A 17,015-nucleotide genomic window follows, 5' to 3' on the forward strand; every position below is an offset into this window, starting at 1 on the left:
ATATTCAAAGAGAGCTAAATCTGAATGAAGCCTGTACAATAAGCTTATCCCTATAACTCATGCCATACTATACAAACTTCTGCTTTTGTCAGTCCCTTAACATCTATCACTCTGATTTTCATGAATTTCTATTTCACAAGGCTAGTTATTTTATATACGCTGACAACAGTATACAAATAAAATACTTAGTATAAAAAAGGAGATTCAAACAATTGTGAGAAAAAAAAATTTGTCAGGAGAAATTACAGCTAATAGTTACATAGAAGATTAGTATGAATTAAGAATGATGTCTGTACTTACAAGTGGCAGAAATGTTCAATATTTTTTAAATATATTTTTGTTGATTTCAGAGAGAGGAGGAAGAGAGAGAGAAACATCAATGATGAGAGAGAATCATTGATTGGCTGTCTCTTACACACCCCCTATTGGGGATCGAGCCACAAACGAGGCATGTGCCTTGACTGGAATCAAACTGTGACCTCCTGGTTCATGGGTCAATGCTCAACACTGAGCCACATCAGCCAAACATGTTCAAGATTTTTAACAAAAATCTAGATAAAGAAACAGAAGGCAGGCTAGTGAAATCTAATTATAAAATTATTTTAAAAATAGTCTTTAAAAAATAAACTAGTAAAGCCCTAGCTGGTTTGGCTCAGTGGATAGAGTGTCGGCCTGGGGACTGAAGGGTCCCGGGTTCGATTCCGGTCAAGGGCATGTACCTTGGTTGCGGGCACATCCCCAGTAGGGAGTATGCAGGACGCAGCTGATTGATGCTTCTCCCTCATCAATGTTTCTGTCTCTCTATCCCTCTCCCTTCCTCTCTGTAAAAAATCAATAAAATATATTTAAAAAATAAAAATAAAAAAATAAACTAGTAAACTGAGCTAAAATTAACACAGATGAATGTAATATTTTATATTGGGGTTTAAAGCAGCTACTGTCTGAAGGTGAGGCCAAAAACAAGGGTTTCAGGTAGACTCGAGACACTAGAAAACTCATATAACAGTGCAATTCTTAGTCAATTTATCAATAGAACAATATGTTACAGAATTTAAAAGTAGCCAGTCTTATTGTACTCATAAACTAAGTAGATTATCTGAAATATTTTATTTATGAAGGATGCTAAAAGAATAAGAATACCTTCCATATAAAGTCTTAAAATAAAAAATTTGAAAGCTATATAAAACAACACTATGGCTAAGAGTAAAGTTTCTAAAGCAAGGCTACTGGGATTCAAAGCCAAGCGCCACTACAGGTTTGTGATGAGGTTTAAGTTACTTCTCAGAGTCTCAATTTCCTCATCTATAAAACTGAGAAAATTACAAACATCTACTTCATGGAGTTTTTTTAAGGGGTGGAGGGAATATATATATTCTATCACTAGAGGCCCGGTGCACGAAATTCGTGCAGGGGGGGGGTGTCCCTCAGCCCAGCCTGCACCCTCTCCAATCTGGGACCCCTCAAGGGATGACCGACTGCCCCTTTAGGCCCGATTTCAGTGGGATCGGGCCTAAACGGGCAGTCGGACAACCCTCTCACAATCCAGGACTGCTGGCTCCCAACCGCTCACCTGCCTGCCTGCCTGATCACCCCTAACAGCCCCTAACTGCCCTCCCCTGCCGGCCTGGTCACCCCTAACTGTCCTCCCCTGCAGGCCCAGTTGCCCCCAACTGCCCTCCCCTGCAGGCCTGGTTGCTCCCAACTGTCCTCCCCTGCAGGCACAGTCACCCCCAACTGCCCTCCCCTGCAGGCCCGGTTGCCCCCAACTGCCCTCTCCTGCAGGTCTGGTCGCTCCCAACTGTCCTCCCCTGCAGGCACGGTCACCCCCAACTGTCCTCCCCTGCAGGCACGGTCACCCCCAACTGCCCTCCCCTGCTGGCCCGGTCACCCTTAACTGCCCTCCCTTGCCAGTCTGGTCGCCCCCAACTGCCCTCCCCTGCAGGCCTGGGTCCCCCCCAACTGTCCTCCCCCCCAGGCCTGGTTGCCCCCAATTGCCCTCCTCTACCGGCCCAGTCACCCCTAACTGCCCTCCCCTGCAGGCCTGATCACCCCCAACTGCCCTCCCTTGCAGACCTGGTTGGCCCTAACTGCCCTCCCTTGCAGGCCTGGTCCCTCCCAACTGCCCTCCCCTCCTGGCCTGATTGCCCACAACTGCCCTCCCCTGCTGGTCATCTTGGTGGCCATCTTGTGTCCACATGGGGGCGGCTATCTTTGACCATATGGGGGCAGCCATCTTGTGTGTTGGAGTGATGGTCAATTTGCATATTACCCCTTTATTATAGGATGAGGAATAATTGAAAGTATGGATGCTTAGACAGCAAAAGGCAATAATTGGGAGAACTTGATACCAATTATTTGGACATAATGACCAAAGTAAGAGGGATCCCTTCTTTTTTACTTAACTTGAAAGTTAGAAATAACAAATCCAATCAATGGTGAAGATTTTCAATAGTTAAGAGCTATATAAAAATGAAGGTTGATGCCCTAACCGGTTTGGCTCAGTGGATAGAGCGTCGGCCGGCAGACTCAAGGGTCCCAGGTTCGATTCCGGTCAAGGGCATGTACCTTGGTTGAGGGCACATGCCCGGTGGGGAGTGTGCAGGAGGAAGCTGATCGATGTTTCTAACTCTCTATCCCTCTCACTTCCTCTCTGTAAAAAATCAATAAAATATATTAAAAAAAAAAAAAAATGAAGGTTGAGCCTTGGGAAGTGGGATGTTCGCCATCACTTTAACACACAGAGATTAGATAACCGTCAGAGGTGGTATTTCAAAGGACAGCCTTTTGCACTAAAAAGTCAATTCTACGATTCTGATTACAGAAAAATTCATTTGTCTATCAATAGTTTCAACCACTACTGTTCCATCACTATAACTAACGTGGTTCATCCAAGAGTACTGTTTTAAATATTAGGCTGTAGAATTATTTTAATGGCAAAAAGTCAATACTAGTAGTATAAAAAAGTTATGGCTAATTTTTTTCATTTTTACCATAGAATTTGCTACCCAAAATAGGAAGCCCAAAAGAATGACCAATGGAAGTATCAGTAAAAAGAACACAATAACAAGCAGAAAAGTTTATTTCATTTTATATTTTTAAATATATTTGTATTGATTTCAGAGAGGAAGGGAGAGGGAGAGAAATAGAAACATCAACGATGAGAGAGAATCATTGATCAGCTGCCTCCTGCACAGCCCTAGTAGACCTGGGCATGTCAACACTCAACTACTGAGCCACGCTGGCCGGCAGGGCAAAGTTTATTTCATTCTAAATCAATCCACAGCATTGTTCATGAGGACTTTTAATCTATGAAATCTACTAATGATCACTTAAAAAACTGTTTCTTGTTTTTTATTTGTTAATCCACACCTGAGGATATTTTTTTCCCATGCATTTTTTTAGAGAGAGTGGAAAGGGGGGAAGAAGGGGGATGAGGGAAGGGGGAAGTAGGGGGAAAAACATTGATGTGAGAGATATATATCAATTGATTGCATCCTGCACAGGCCCCAACCAGGACCGGGGATCAAACCTGCCACCCAGGTACATGCCCTTGATCGGGCATTGATCCCAGGATCCTTCTGTGGGCTCTATGCTCTATCCACTGACCCACATTAGTCAGGGCTGTTTCTTGTTCATTAAACAAATATTCTGGCAAACAAACTCCTTCAAATCCCCACACAGAACTCAGAGTTCTATAAATCTTCCCCTAATCATTCTTAATTTTCATTCAAACCATAACATAGAAATAGGAATTTAGTACTAATCTTCTAATTCCCTTCTTCTTAGAAACATATCTCTTTTTTAAAAAATATTTTTAAATATATCTTTATTGATTTTGGGGGGGAGGGGAAATAGAAACATAAATGATGAGAGAGAATCATTGATCACTTGCCTCCTGCATGCCCCCTACTAGGGATGGAGCCTGCAACCCAAGTAGGGAACATATGCCCAGATAGGGAATCAAACTGTGACCTCCTGGTTCACAGGTCAACACTCAACCACTGAACCACACCAGCTGGGTGGAACATGTCTCTTTGACCCTTAACAGTCTAATTAATGAGAGCCTTAGTAAATCTATTAAGAGAACAATATAATCTCCTGATTTTTCTACTGGCAATCTATTGTTAACACTGCCACAACAAATCATCCAAAATAATAACTCTAATCTGGCAACCCTCACTCTAAATAAAATCCTTTGAGATTTGTGAACATTAATTAGCATATACAATAAAGGACAAAAAAAAGTCCAATAATGGCAAAGTAGTCAACTGTAACCTTATCTAGTTGAAATAATTGTAACAAATACTAGGTAGGGGAAGAAAAAGGGAAAGAGGAGAGGGAAAAATAGGAATAAAAAGGGAAAACAAGAATGAATGTTAATAGTTCTAAATGAGGCTCAAAACAGCTGATGGTAATCTAAGTCACTTCTGAGAAAGATAAAGGGGTTATTAAGTAACAGTACATTAGCATTTATGGGACAGTCATTAAAATAATTATGCAGACCATATAGAAACTTGAAAAAACAAATGCAATCATATTCAAATGAGAGCCACTCTAAGAATTTTTATCAATTTTTTATGAGACTATTGGTGATTAATTTCTAAAAAAGAAGAAAAATGTATTCATTTAAATAATGCTGTACTAAAAATATTAGAAATTCCTACTTTGGAATTTTATAAATCATTAAAAACGGTCTTATTTTATGTCACATTCGGTCCCATATTTTCATCATATTACCATATTTCAGGTACGAGACCCTGGAAATACAGAGACTAATTTAACAAAGGCTTACAATAAAGGATAGGCCAGACTTTATATATTTAGTGGGGGTGGCAGCACTGTTCAAATCTCTTTTTTACTTTTCCCTTTTAAATGACTGTTGATCTATATACTCTACTTTATCAACATCCTTCAACACTCTGCAGCTCATTTTGCATTCATGTGGATGGATCATATACCTTTTCTGATCAAACACTTATAATGAAGTCTTTCATAATTTGTCTTTTTCATCTATTACTTACACAAACCATACCATTATTAGTCAAAATGTTCTATTGAGCCCTAGCCGGTTTGGCTCAGTGGATAGAGTTGGCCTGCAGACTGAAGGGTCCTGGGTTTGATTCCAGTCAAGGGCACATGCCTGGGTTGCGGGCTTGATCCCCAGTAGGGGGCAGGCAGGAGACAGCTGATCAATGATTCTCTCTCATCATTGATATTTCAATCTCTTTCCCTCTCCCCTCTCTCAGAAATCAATAAAAATATATATTTAAAAAAATATTCTGACACTTTTCAGATGTAACTTGTAATTTTCCAGGAACCCAATAATCTACCCATTTTATTTTCTTTTTCAGTTCCTGAATTTTTTTTAATTTAATAAATCTTTATTGTTCAGATTATTACAATTGTTCCTCTTTTTTTCCCCCATAGCTCCCCTCCACCAGGTTCCCACCCCACCCTCTGCCCTTACCTCCCCCTCACTGTCCTCATCCATAGGTGTACGATTTTTGTCCAGTCTCTTCCCGCACCTCCCACACCCCTATCCTGAGAATTGTCAGGCCACTCCCTTTCTATGTCCCTGATTCTATTATATTCACCAATTTATTCTGTTCCTCAGATTTTTTATTCACTTGATTTTTAGATTCACTTGTTGATAGACATGTATTAGTTGTTCATAATTTTTATCTTTACCTTTTTCTTCTTCTTCCTCTTCTTAAAGAATACCTTTCTGCATTTCATACAATACTGGTTTGGTGGTGATGAACTCCTTTAGCTTTTTCTTATCTGTGAAGCTATTTATCTGACCTTCAATTCTGAATGATAGCTTTGCTGAGTAGAGTAATCTTGGTTGTAGGTTCTTGCTATTCATCACTTTGAAAATTTCTTGCCACTCCCGTCTGGTCTGCATAGTTTCTGTTGAGAAATCAGCTGACAGTTGTATGGGTGCTCCCTTGTAGGTAATTAACTGTTTTTCTCTTGCTGCTTTTAATATTCTCTCTTTGTCTTTTGCCCTTGGCATTTTAATTATGATGTGTCTTGGTGTGGTCCTCTTTGGATTCCTTTTGTTTGGGGTTCTGTGCGCTTCCTGGACTTGTAAGTCTATTTCTTTCACCAGGTGGGGGAAGTTTTCAGTTATTATTTCTTCAAATAGGTTTTCAGTATCTTGCTCTCTCTCTTCTTCTGGCACCCCCATAATTCGGATTTTGGTACGCTTGAGGTTGTCCCAGAGGCCCTTACACTATCTTCCCATTTTTGGATTCTTTTTTCTTTTTGCTTTTCCGGCTGAGTGTTTTTTGCTTCTTTGTATTTCAATTCTTTGACTTGATTCTTGCATTCCTCTAGTCTGCTGTTGGGTCTCTGTATAATATTTTTTATTTCAGTCAGTGTATGTTTAATTTTTTTCATATCCTCGAGGGTCTCGTTAAATTTATCGGCCTTTTCTAGGAAATTCTTGAAAAACCTTATAACCGTGGTTTTGAACTCTAATTCCAGTCATTTGTTTTCCTCCATTTCTTTCATTTCTGATCTGTTTCTTTGTCTCCGCATTTTCGCTGCTTCCCTGAGTTGGTAGAGTAGCTTTGTGTGCTAGGTTTCCAATATGGCCCAGTGGGTCAGCCTCCCCAGTTACCTGAGGTGGACACTCTTGGTGCACCCCTTTGTGGGCTGTGTGCTCAGCCTTGTTGTAGTTAAGTCTTGATTGTTGTTGGTATCACTGGGAGGAATTGACCTCCAGGCCAATTGGCTGTGAGGATCAGCTGTGTCTACGCTGGGAGAACTTCTGTCCTGGAGACACTCTTATGAGACAAGACTTGCAAAATTGCAAAAGCCTCTGTGCTCAGCTTGGATGGGGCGGAGTTTCAGGGCGGAGCAGCCAGCCTTGGTTTTCCGTCAGCCCTGCCCTATGAGGCCCCTGGGTCTCAGTGTCCCTCGGTAATCGCTGCAAGCACCTCTGAGAGAAAGCCGCCCTCGAGTTTCGCCCGCTGACAGACAGTCTAGTTTCTCCCCGAATGAGTCAGGGTTCACAGAAACTTGCCCGGAACTGGAGTTCAACACAGTCAGGAGCTTCTGTCTCCCTCCTGCTTTAGAAAGCCAGCTGCGCACTCAGCCTCCCGTGCATTCAGCAGTCAGTCCTCTCTGCGCGTGGCGTGCACGCGCCTCCAGACCTCTGCCTTCCACAGCTCCCGAGTCTCAGTGTGCTTTCTTTTTCCTGACAGTCCAGATTCCCCCCAAATGAGTCTGGTTTCCCAGCATCTCGCCTGGGACTGGAGTTCAGTGCAGTTGGGAGTTTTCTTTTCCCTCCCACTTTAGAAAGCCAGCCGCGCACTCAGCCGCCCATGCACACAGCCACCTGTCCTCTCCACGTGCGAGCCCCCGTACCTCAGCCTTTTGTAGCTCCTCTGAGTCTCAGTGTGCTTTCCTCTTTTCTTCTAGTTGTAGAATTTCCACTCAGCCAGCTTTCCTGTGGTTCTGGATGGTGTCCGTTTTGTCTTTTAGTTGTAGTTTTGATATTGTTGTGCGAGGTAGCAGTTTAGGTGTTTACCTATGCTGCCATCTTGGTTTCCAGGATCTAATCTAATCATTTTAGAAATGTCCTACAACATTCTCCTGTGGAACCTTTCAAAGCTCACTAATCTCAAATAGCATCTCTACCAAGACCCAATCACAAGTAATGTCTCCCTCACCTAAATTCCTGACTATAATCAAGACAGTTACCATAGTTGTGTTAAAACAAACAAAATAATCTACTCGACTGTAAGATCTTTAAGACCAGAACCATGTTTCATTCTTTTTATTTTCCAGAGGGCTTTATCTGGTAGCCTTACAGATATTTGCCTACTTAGCCTTCTAAAGTAACTTTTGAAAAGGACATTTATTTTTATACTAGAGGCCAAGTGCACGAAATCCGTGCACGGGGGGTGGGGGGGCGGGTTCCTCAGCCCGGCCTGAACCCTCTCCAATCTGGGACCCCTTGGGGGATGTCCAACTGCTGGTTTGGGGATCGGGCCTAAACCGGCATATGGACATCCCTCTCACAATCCAGGACTGCTGGCTCCTAACCACTCGCCTGCCTGCCTGCCTGATTGCCCCTAACTGCTTCTGCCTGCCAGCCTGATGGCCCCCTAACCGCTCCCCCGCCGGCCTGATTGACGCCTAACTGCTCCCCTGCCGGCCTGATCACCCCCAAATGCCCTCCCCTGCCAGCCTGGTCGCCCCCAGCTGCCCTCCCCTGCCGGCCTGGTTGCCCCTAACTGCCCTCCACTGCTGGCCTGATGGCCCCCAACTGCCCTCCCCTGCCGACCTGATCTCGCCCTCCAACTGCCCTCCCCTGCCGGCCTGGTCGCCCCCAGCCGCCCTCCCCTGCCAGCCTAGTCACCCCTAACTGCCCTCCCCTGCCAGCCTGATGGCCCCCAACTGTCCTCCCCTGCTGGCCTGGTCACCCCCAACTGCCCTCCCTTGCTGGCCACCTTTGGCAGCCATCTTGTGATGACGTGAGGGTAGCCATCTTGTGCCAACATCGTGTGACGCCACCTAGCCTTTTATTATATAGGATATGCATTGCTTTTTAAATTTTTTAAATTGATTTTTAGAGAGAGGAGGAGGGGAGAGAAAGAAAGAGAGAGAGAGACATCGAATCGATTGCCTCCTGTATGCACCCAATTAGGATCAAACCCACAATTTGGGTATGTGCCCTGACCGGATATCTGATACCTTTTGGTGTATAGGACAACACTCTAACCAAGTGATCCACACCAGCTAGGGCTATATATACATTGATTCTTAAATATTGGTTATCTTAATATATATGCTATTTTGTTCAAAATTCATGCTCCTTTTTTAAAAATATTTTTTTATTGATTTCAGAGAGGAAGGGAGAAGGAGAGATAGAAACATCAATGATGAGAGAGAATCATTCATCAGTTGCCTCCCGCACACCCACTACTGGGGATCGAGCCCACAACACGGGCATATGCACTTGATCAGAATCAAACCCGGGACCCTTCAGTCCCCAGGGCAATGCTCTATCCACTGAGCCAAATCAGCTATGGCTCATGCTCCTTTTAATAGACAAACCATTGCACTCATCTTGGACTCTTTGGAACTATCCTATTTATCAAAATGCTCCTGCAATCACATGTAGACTTTTTTTTTTAAGTTTAAAAACTACACTAGCCCTAGCTGGTTTTGCTCAGTGGAAAGAGCATGGGCCTGCGGACTGAAGGGTTCCAGGTTTGATTCCAGCCAAGGGCACATGCCCAGGTTGTAGGCTCGATCCCCAGTCTTGGGCGTGCAGGAGGCAGCTGATCAATAATTCTCTCTCATCAGTGATGTTTCTTTCTCTCTCTCCCTCTCCCTTCCTCTTTGAAATCAATAAAAATATTTTTTAAAAAATAAAAATAAAATCTACACTAAAAAAGGCTGTTAGTCCTTTATTTTTCAGAAATGACTACATTACTAATTTCTCACCAAAAATCTTTCACCAATTATGTACTTCATTTTCTTGCAAAAAGTCCACTGTCTGTCATCTGCTATAATTCCCAGTGCTCTGATATCTGTCTGAATTCCAATTAATATCAAATGTTAATTCAGCAAGATTATTTCAGGTTTTAAGAAAGTTCTGATCCTTACACAACTTCAAAATGCTTTTGTCATGGGAAAAGACTTTATATCTTGGCGAGGATTGTCATAAGGATCAAATAAGATTGTGTATGTGAAAGGTCAATAAAAATTCTACAGCATTACAAGAATTATCTCAACTCAGAATTTCAAATATTTTTTAAAAAGTATTTACTACAATATAATGCCATTAAACTAAACTATTATGTTATTTCGTTATTTGTAGTTTATAAAAAGTTCAAAACAGCAAAAAAAGTAGAAACTGGCAATAAACCAGATCAAAACTAAAAAGCATTCTTAAGTAGACTATTCCTCTTGGAGAAAATCAAATATTTTATTCCTGGAATATTCTTTGTACTTTTTTTTTTTCCTAACCCTGCCAAAGTAAATGAAAAAATATAAAGCTCCTGGCATGGTTTCTACAACTTTTTCTTAAAATTGCCACTGTCTTTCAGTAAGAGTCCTACTTTTCCCCCTTATTTATATTACTATTAATAGTATGAATTCACTAACAATATTTGTTTGTATAGGTTCAAAGCCAATAGCCTATTATCTTATTTGGTCAGACCTTTCCAGATGATATAATTGTTGCCATCAGAAATAAAAGTAGGGCCCTAACTGATTTGTCTCAGTGGAGGCCAAGGGTCCCAGGTTTGATTCTGGTCAAGGGCACATGCTGGGTTGCTGGCTGGATCCCTAGTTGGGGGAAGCGGGTTGCAGCAGATCATTGATTTCTCTCATCATTGATGTTTCTATCTCCTTCTCCCTCTTCATCTCTGAAATCAATAAAAATATATTTTTTTAAAAAGAGATGAAAGTAGAGAACTCAGTATTTCTTGAAGAAAAATAATGATCAAACTAAAAAATTCTATACATCTTTTAAGCAAGTCTAGAGATCCTTGTGGTAAAATTCATCCTCAGTTTAGATCCTATGCTCCTGCCTGGATGTTCACTAAAGGCCCAATTTTCCAGCCTAATACCGATTCCATGAAAATGTAAACCTAAACATACTTAAGTTGAATGTAAAACACCGAGAAGAATCTCATCCAACAGCTCAACTTGCACCCTTTAAATAGCCAAAGAGCGTTTTGTAGCTGGTAATAAGAGTAAAGGACTAGGAAACAACACTGAAAATTTAACCCAAACAAAATCTGCAGATGGACAGACCGTAAGGAATAACCTCTGAAACAGTATGGATCAAATACCCGTGGAAGAAAAATTCCAGGGACAATGACACCTAGGTTTTCTGGTTCTCAACAATGAATGACGGGGGGGCCTTGGGACTGCACGAATGGGCCCCAGCACCCTAACTGCGCCGCAAGGTGAAACCAGCACCAGGAGCCAGCCTGCCGCAGGCTTTCAGCTGCCTGCGCACACAGTGAGGGGCTGCGCGCCGGAATGGGCAGACCTCGAAGAAAGGAGCTGAGCCCCCTCTTTTGGACTCGCCTCACCCCTCTCTCCTCCCGCTTCCCAGGGGGACGCTCCCTGGGGACCCTTCCTCCAATGCACGACTGACTCCCCAGTGGAGCGGCCCCCCACTGGAGCGGCCCCCCACCGTTGCAGATCATCCCTGCAACGCACCAAGCACTGAGAACTGTCAAGGCCTCTCCGCGCCCGCGCGCCCTCCACCATCCCGCACTCTATTAACAGGCCGCTGCAGCAGCCAAGCTCCCGGCGCCCAGGAGCCAGAGCTGAGACCAGGCGCCCGAGGCCCCGCTCCCCTCCCGGCAGCGACGCCCTCACCTCCAAGGCCTTCACTACGGGCCCCGCCAGCGCGGCCATCGGTGGCCTGCAGCCGCCCCGCCACAAGCCCCTTCCTAACTCCCCTGGCCTCGGAGAGGGGCGGTGTCGGGTCAAGAAGGCCGGAAAACCGCTCAGCACCGCAAACCTCGGGATCCCCGCCTCCTGTACCGGCCACTTCCCGCAGCCGCCCAGGCTCCTTCCGGTGGCTCCGCGGCCGCCGCAGGCGTCTCGGGTGTCGCGGGAGGGCGGGGAGAGGCGGGGCTTCGATGAATGCCCGCCCCGCACGGGGGGCGTGGCCACAGCGCCTGGGGCCCAGGTGAGGAGACTCAGGCCTGTTCTCACCTCCAAATTTGTTAGCGGTACAGGGACAGTAACCATGCAGAGCACTAGGACCATTAACAGGTCTTGCTTGATGATTACAGAGTCTGCGTTAAGGGTAGCCACTGAAGAGCCCTCAGGTTTCTGACCTTGTGCAAAGAAATATCAGACAACTCAATTCAACACTGTTTTCCCTCTTCTCCAAACTTCTTAGGACCTAGATTATCTGAAAGTAATTGTATTTCCTTTTCCACATCTGCATAGTAGAACTTCATCTCTCACATTTTTCCTTTGGCCAAAATCAAGATAATCAAATAAAATATTTATTGAAACCTTAGTATCTGCTTAGTGCCTAGAGCATTGGAAGAGACCTGCCTTCTAATTTATGTAACCGTTGAAATGCATTCAATTGATTGATAAGCAAACAATAGAAAGTTACATTAATTAAAATTATTGTTAAAATTTCCAGTTTCAATCTGTTTGTTACCTCTTTTTTAGTCTCCACAATGAGAACATTGTAGGCAAGAGTTGTGCAAAATGCTTAGTCTCCATCAGAAACAAGTAGGTTCCTTTGTTTATGAAAAATATGTATTGTTAGTACTTTTTAAAAATATATTTTTTTATTGATTTCAGAGAGGAAGGGAGAAGGAGAGAGAAACATCAATGATGAGAGAGAATCGTTGATCTGCTGCCTCTTGCACGCCCCCTACTGGGGATTTAGCCTGCAACCCAGGCATGTGCCCTTGACTGGAATCAAACCTGGGACCCTTCAGTCCACAGGCCAAAGCTCTATCCACTGAACCAAATCAGCTAGGGCTTGTTAGTACTTTTTAAAAATAATTTTTTATGTTTCAACTAGAGGCCCGGTGCATGAGATTCATGCACTTGGGGAGGGGGGTCGCTCACCCAGGCCTGGGCTTAGGCCCCAGGGATTGGGCCTAAGCCGGCAGTCAGACATCCCTCTCATAGTCCAGGACCCCTTGCTCCTTACCACCCTCCTGCAGCAGAGGTGGGAGAGGCTCCCGCCACTGCCACTACGTTCACCAGCAGTGAGCCTGGCTTCTGGCTGAGCGGCGCTCCCCCTATGGGAGCACACTGACCACCACAGGGCAGCTCCTGCGTTGAGCGTCTGCCTCCTGGTGGTCAGTGCGTGTCATAGCGACCGGTCAGTCGATTTTCACAGTACACTGTTATTATATAGGATTACACCTGACATACAATATTATATTAGTTTCAGGTGTACACCCTAGTGATTAGACATTATATAACTTACTAAATGATCATCTCCACAAATCTCATACCCATATGACACCATATATCCTATCTAATAAAAGAGTAACATGCAAATTGACCATCACTCCAACACACAAGATGGCTGCCCCATGTGGTCAAAGATGGCTGCCCCCATGTGGACACAAGATGGCCGTCACAAGATGGCCAGAAGGGGAGGGCAGTTGGGCCAGGTCTACAAGGGAGGGCAGTTGGGGGCAATCAGGCCAGCAGGGGAGGGCAGTTGGGAGTGACTGTGCCTGCAGGGGAGGACAGTTGGGAGCAACCAGGCCTGCAGGGGAGGACAGTTAGGGGTGACCAGGCTGGCAGGGGAGGTCAGTTAGGGGTGACCAGGTCGGCAGAGGAGGTCAGTTAGGGGTGACCAGGTCTGCAGGGGAGGGCAGTTAGGGGCAATCAGACTGGCAGGGGAGCAGTTAGGCATCAATCAGGCTGGCAGGGGAGTGGTTAGAGGGTGATCAGGCTGGCAGGCAGAAGTGTTAGGGGCAATCAGGAAGGCAGGCAGGCGAGCAGTTGGGAGCCAGCAGTCCTGGATTGTGAGAAGAATGTCTGACTGCCCGTTTAGGCCCGATCCTACAAGGATCGGGCCTAAACGGGCAGTCGGACATCACTCAAGGGGTACCAGATTGGAGAGGGTGCAGACTGGGCTGAAGGACAAACCCTCCTCTCCCCCCTGCCCCCGTGCACGAATTTCGTGCACCGGGCCTCTAATAGTTATTAGAATACTAGAGGCCCAGTGCACCAATTCATGCATGGGTGGGGTCCCTCGGGGTGACCTGTGGGGATCTGGCCCCAGCTTGCGCCCCCAGCCTCGCAGCCCCGCAGCCCCGCAGCCCCGCCTTGCACCCCGCCTTGGCCTGGTGCCGCTTCCTCACCTGCTCCACCATCCCACCACAGTCCCGTTCTCATAGGAGCCCATTGGGGCTGGCAGCACCTCCACTGCCGCCTGCCATGTTCCAAGCTGCCCCCTTGGTGGTCAGCGCACATCATAGCAAGTGGTCGAACTCCCGGTCTCCCAGTCGAATGACCACCCAAGGGAACACTTTACATGTTAGGCTTTTATTATACCAAGATATAGGATTAGTGACTATATTCCCTATGCTGCACTTTATGTCCCCAAGACTATTCTCTAACTACCAATTTGTACTTCTTAATCCCTTCACCTTTTTCACCCACCCCTTCCCAAACCCCTTCCCATCTGGCAATCATCAAAATGTTCTCTGTATGGGGTCGGGGGTAAGAGATCAACCAAAGGACTTGTATGCATGCATATAAGCATAACCAATGGACACAGACAGTAGGGGGTGAGGGCATGTGCTGGAGGGTGGGAGCAGCCAGGTCAATGGGGGAAAAAAGAGACATATGTCATACTTTCAACAATAAAGAATTTAAATTTTTAAAAATATGTTCTCTGTACCTATGAGTCTGTTTCTGTGTTGCTTATTCTTTTATTTTAAGATTCAATTGCTGATAGATATGTATTTAATGCCATTTTATTATTTATATTTTTATCTTTTTTTCTTCTTCTTCTTCTTAAAGAAGCCCCTTTAACACTTCATGTAATACTGGTTTGGTGGTGATGAACTACTTTAGCTTTTTCTTGTCTGGGAATGATTGATACTTTTAAGCCTCCTGTATGATAAATATTGTGATGACCAATTCCTCTCCATAAAGGTGATTTGAAAAAAAAATCCTCATCTGAGAGTATGTTCATTGATTTTAGAGAGGAAAGGAGAAAGAGTGAGAGAGAGAGAGAGAGAGAGAGAGAGAGAGAGAGAGAGAGAGAGAGAAACATTTATGTGATAGAGGAAGATCCATTGGCTGCCTCTCATATGCACCCCAGCCAGGGATCAAACCTGTAACATAGGTATGTGCCCTGACCTGGAATCGAACCACAACCTTTTTGGTTAAAGAGATAATGCTCCAACCAAATGAGCCACCCCATTGAGCTAAAGGTGATTTTAAAAAAAGAAAAAAGAAACAAGTAGAAAATATGGGAGCTTCTACTTCTATTTTTATGGTAAAAATGGAATAAAGGAAACTTTGCCAGCATTCTGTGTAGGGGTTAACACCAAGTCTCAGGTTGCACCACAGATAGTTGCCTATCCTGGCTTCCCTGGGCAAGAATAGAAGCTTCACAATTTGGAGGGTGCATACATGTGCTACCACTCTTTCCTTTATTTTCAAAATATTGCAGTTTTTATGTTACAGGATGTCAGCAATGTAATTAATTTTTATTTTAAAAAATCTAGTATCTAAATGTTTTAAATATTTATACTGCTTTGTACAGAGATAAGAGAATGATCAAGAAAATAACTTCTTGAAAAAAAAAAAAAAAGAAAATCACTTCTTCCTTGATGTCTCGTGGCAAAGTCCTGACTTAGAGTTTTTTTGAAAGAAGTCAAGTGTTTTAGATTTTCTCATCTTTGCAATGATAACAAGTGGCTCTCATCAATATACTAACTACAAAAATGTTTTAATGTATACATTTAACCTATGGTCTCAAAGTAAAAGTGATGTTTTGAAAATGAGTGAGATGCTTTTTGAATGCAGTAAAGAGAGATTTTGAAAAAGGGGGTTTGAAATTTTCTCCATTATTAAGTAACTTTGCTGCCAAAAACTATGTGTCACCTATAAAAACTTATCTCTGCATCAAAAGACACCATTAAGAAATGAAAAGTCAAGCCAGCAAATAAGGGAAGAAATTTTAAATATGTATAAAGTGATAAAGAGCTTATATAAATGCATATACAAATCAATAAGACAGACAATTAAATAGACAAAAAAAAAAGGCAAAAGTCATTTCTCCCAAAATTCTTGTATTTAAAATGTATCAGGACCTGGTAACCAAGGTCCTTTTTCGGCTTATCTTTCCTTCAGGGGTTCTAGGACACAGAGAGACAAACGATGTGGCTGCTCAAAGCAGGTGTGTGTGGCTCATGATACATGAAAGTAGGCAGTGCTTCTCATGTAGACACCAGGTCAAGTCCTTGCCGTGGACCAGTCCTCATGAAGCAAATGCACTCTGACAGTGCAGTATATCTCCTACTTTTAACTTCCATGGACTCCCACCCTCCCTGCTCACTCCAAGGTATTTGCATTTATCCTTTTATCCCTTAATCCAGAATCCTTAATCCCTTACTTTTATTCAATAATATCTGGACAGGCTATAAGGAAGGAAGTCATCGCTGGGAAATCTATCAACTCTCCTGTCAGAAAGGAGAGATTATACATTCCATAGGTGCCCAGGTAGATCACACTGATTCTGGAGTAGAACTCTAGAGATGCCATTTCTGTCAAATATGATATGAAATATAGACCCTGGAATTATTCTTCAGGCCAGGCATTGAAAGCTCTCCTAAAGCCATGTTGGTGGGGGTAGAATGGGGAAAAAGACAATTGAATAGTCATATTAAAACAGATACCTTCTAAAAAAAAAATACCTTCTCATTTTTGCAACTGAGTAATGGCAAGTAAAAATAGCAATACATGCCCTAGCCAGTTTGGCTTAGGGAATGGAGCGTTGGCCTGCGGACTTGAAGGGTCCCCAGTTCAATTCCAGTCAGGGGCACATGCCTGGGGTGTGGGCTCGATCTCCAGTGGTGAGCATGCAGGAGGCAGCCAATCAATGATTCTCTCTCATCGTTGGTGTTTCTATCTCTCTCTCCTTCTCACTTCCTCTCTGAAATCAATAAAAATATTTTTTTAAAAAAACAAATGGCAATAATAATTTGGGGGATAGCAGCTTAATTGAAATATAACTCACATACTTTACAATTCACACATTTAAAGTATACAATTTAATATTTTAATATATCCACAGATTTGTACCACAGTCTAAAAAGCAGTCCCATACTGCTTAGCAGTCACCTCGATTTCCTCCTAACCCTTCCAGCCTGAGGCAATCACTAACCTACTTTCTATCTCAATAGATCTACTTATTCTGGACATTTCATATCAATACAATTACACTGAGTGGCCAGATTATTATGATCTCTGAGTGCATACTAATCTGGCCACTCAGTGTATATCCTATATAATAAAAGGCTAATATG

At 43.7% G+C, this 17,015-nt stretch overlaps 1 protein-coding gene across 8 annotated transcripts in view; it reads right to left on the reverse strand.

The window, feature by feature from the left end:
- USP33 (ubiquitin specific peptidase 33) overlaps nt 1-11,586 on the reverse strand; it is a 72,162-nt gene extending 60,576 nt beyond the window's left edge. For 2 of the 8 annotated variants that reach the window (XM_080658084.1, XM_080658082.1), the window contains exons 1-2: nt 11,356-11,585; nt 10,181-10,388 (exon numbers count right to left, since the gene is read on the reverse strand). In XM_080658084.1, the coding sequence (XP_080514210.1) occupies nt 10,181-10,207 (27 nt within the window). In that variant the 5' untranslated portion in view covers nt 10,208-10,388; nt 11,356-11,585. Of the gene's footprint in view, nt 1-10,180; nt 10,389-11,355 lie in introns of all 8 variants that reach the window. The other 6 variants (XM_080658088.1, XM_080658086.1, XM_080658083.1 and 3 more) reach the window with 4 other exon arrangements.
- Nucleotides 11,587-17,015: the final 5,429 nt, after the last annotated feature.

This window comes from Plecotus auritus, assembly GCF_963455305.1.
Source record: "Plecotus auritus genome assembly, chromosome: 2".
NCBI classification, from domain to species: domain Eukaryota; kingdom Metazoa; phylum Chordata; class Mammalia; order Chiroptera; family Vespertilionidae; genus Plecotus; species Plecotus auritus.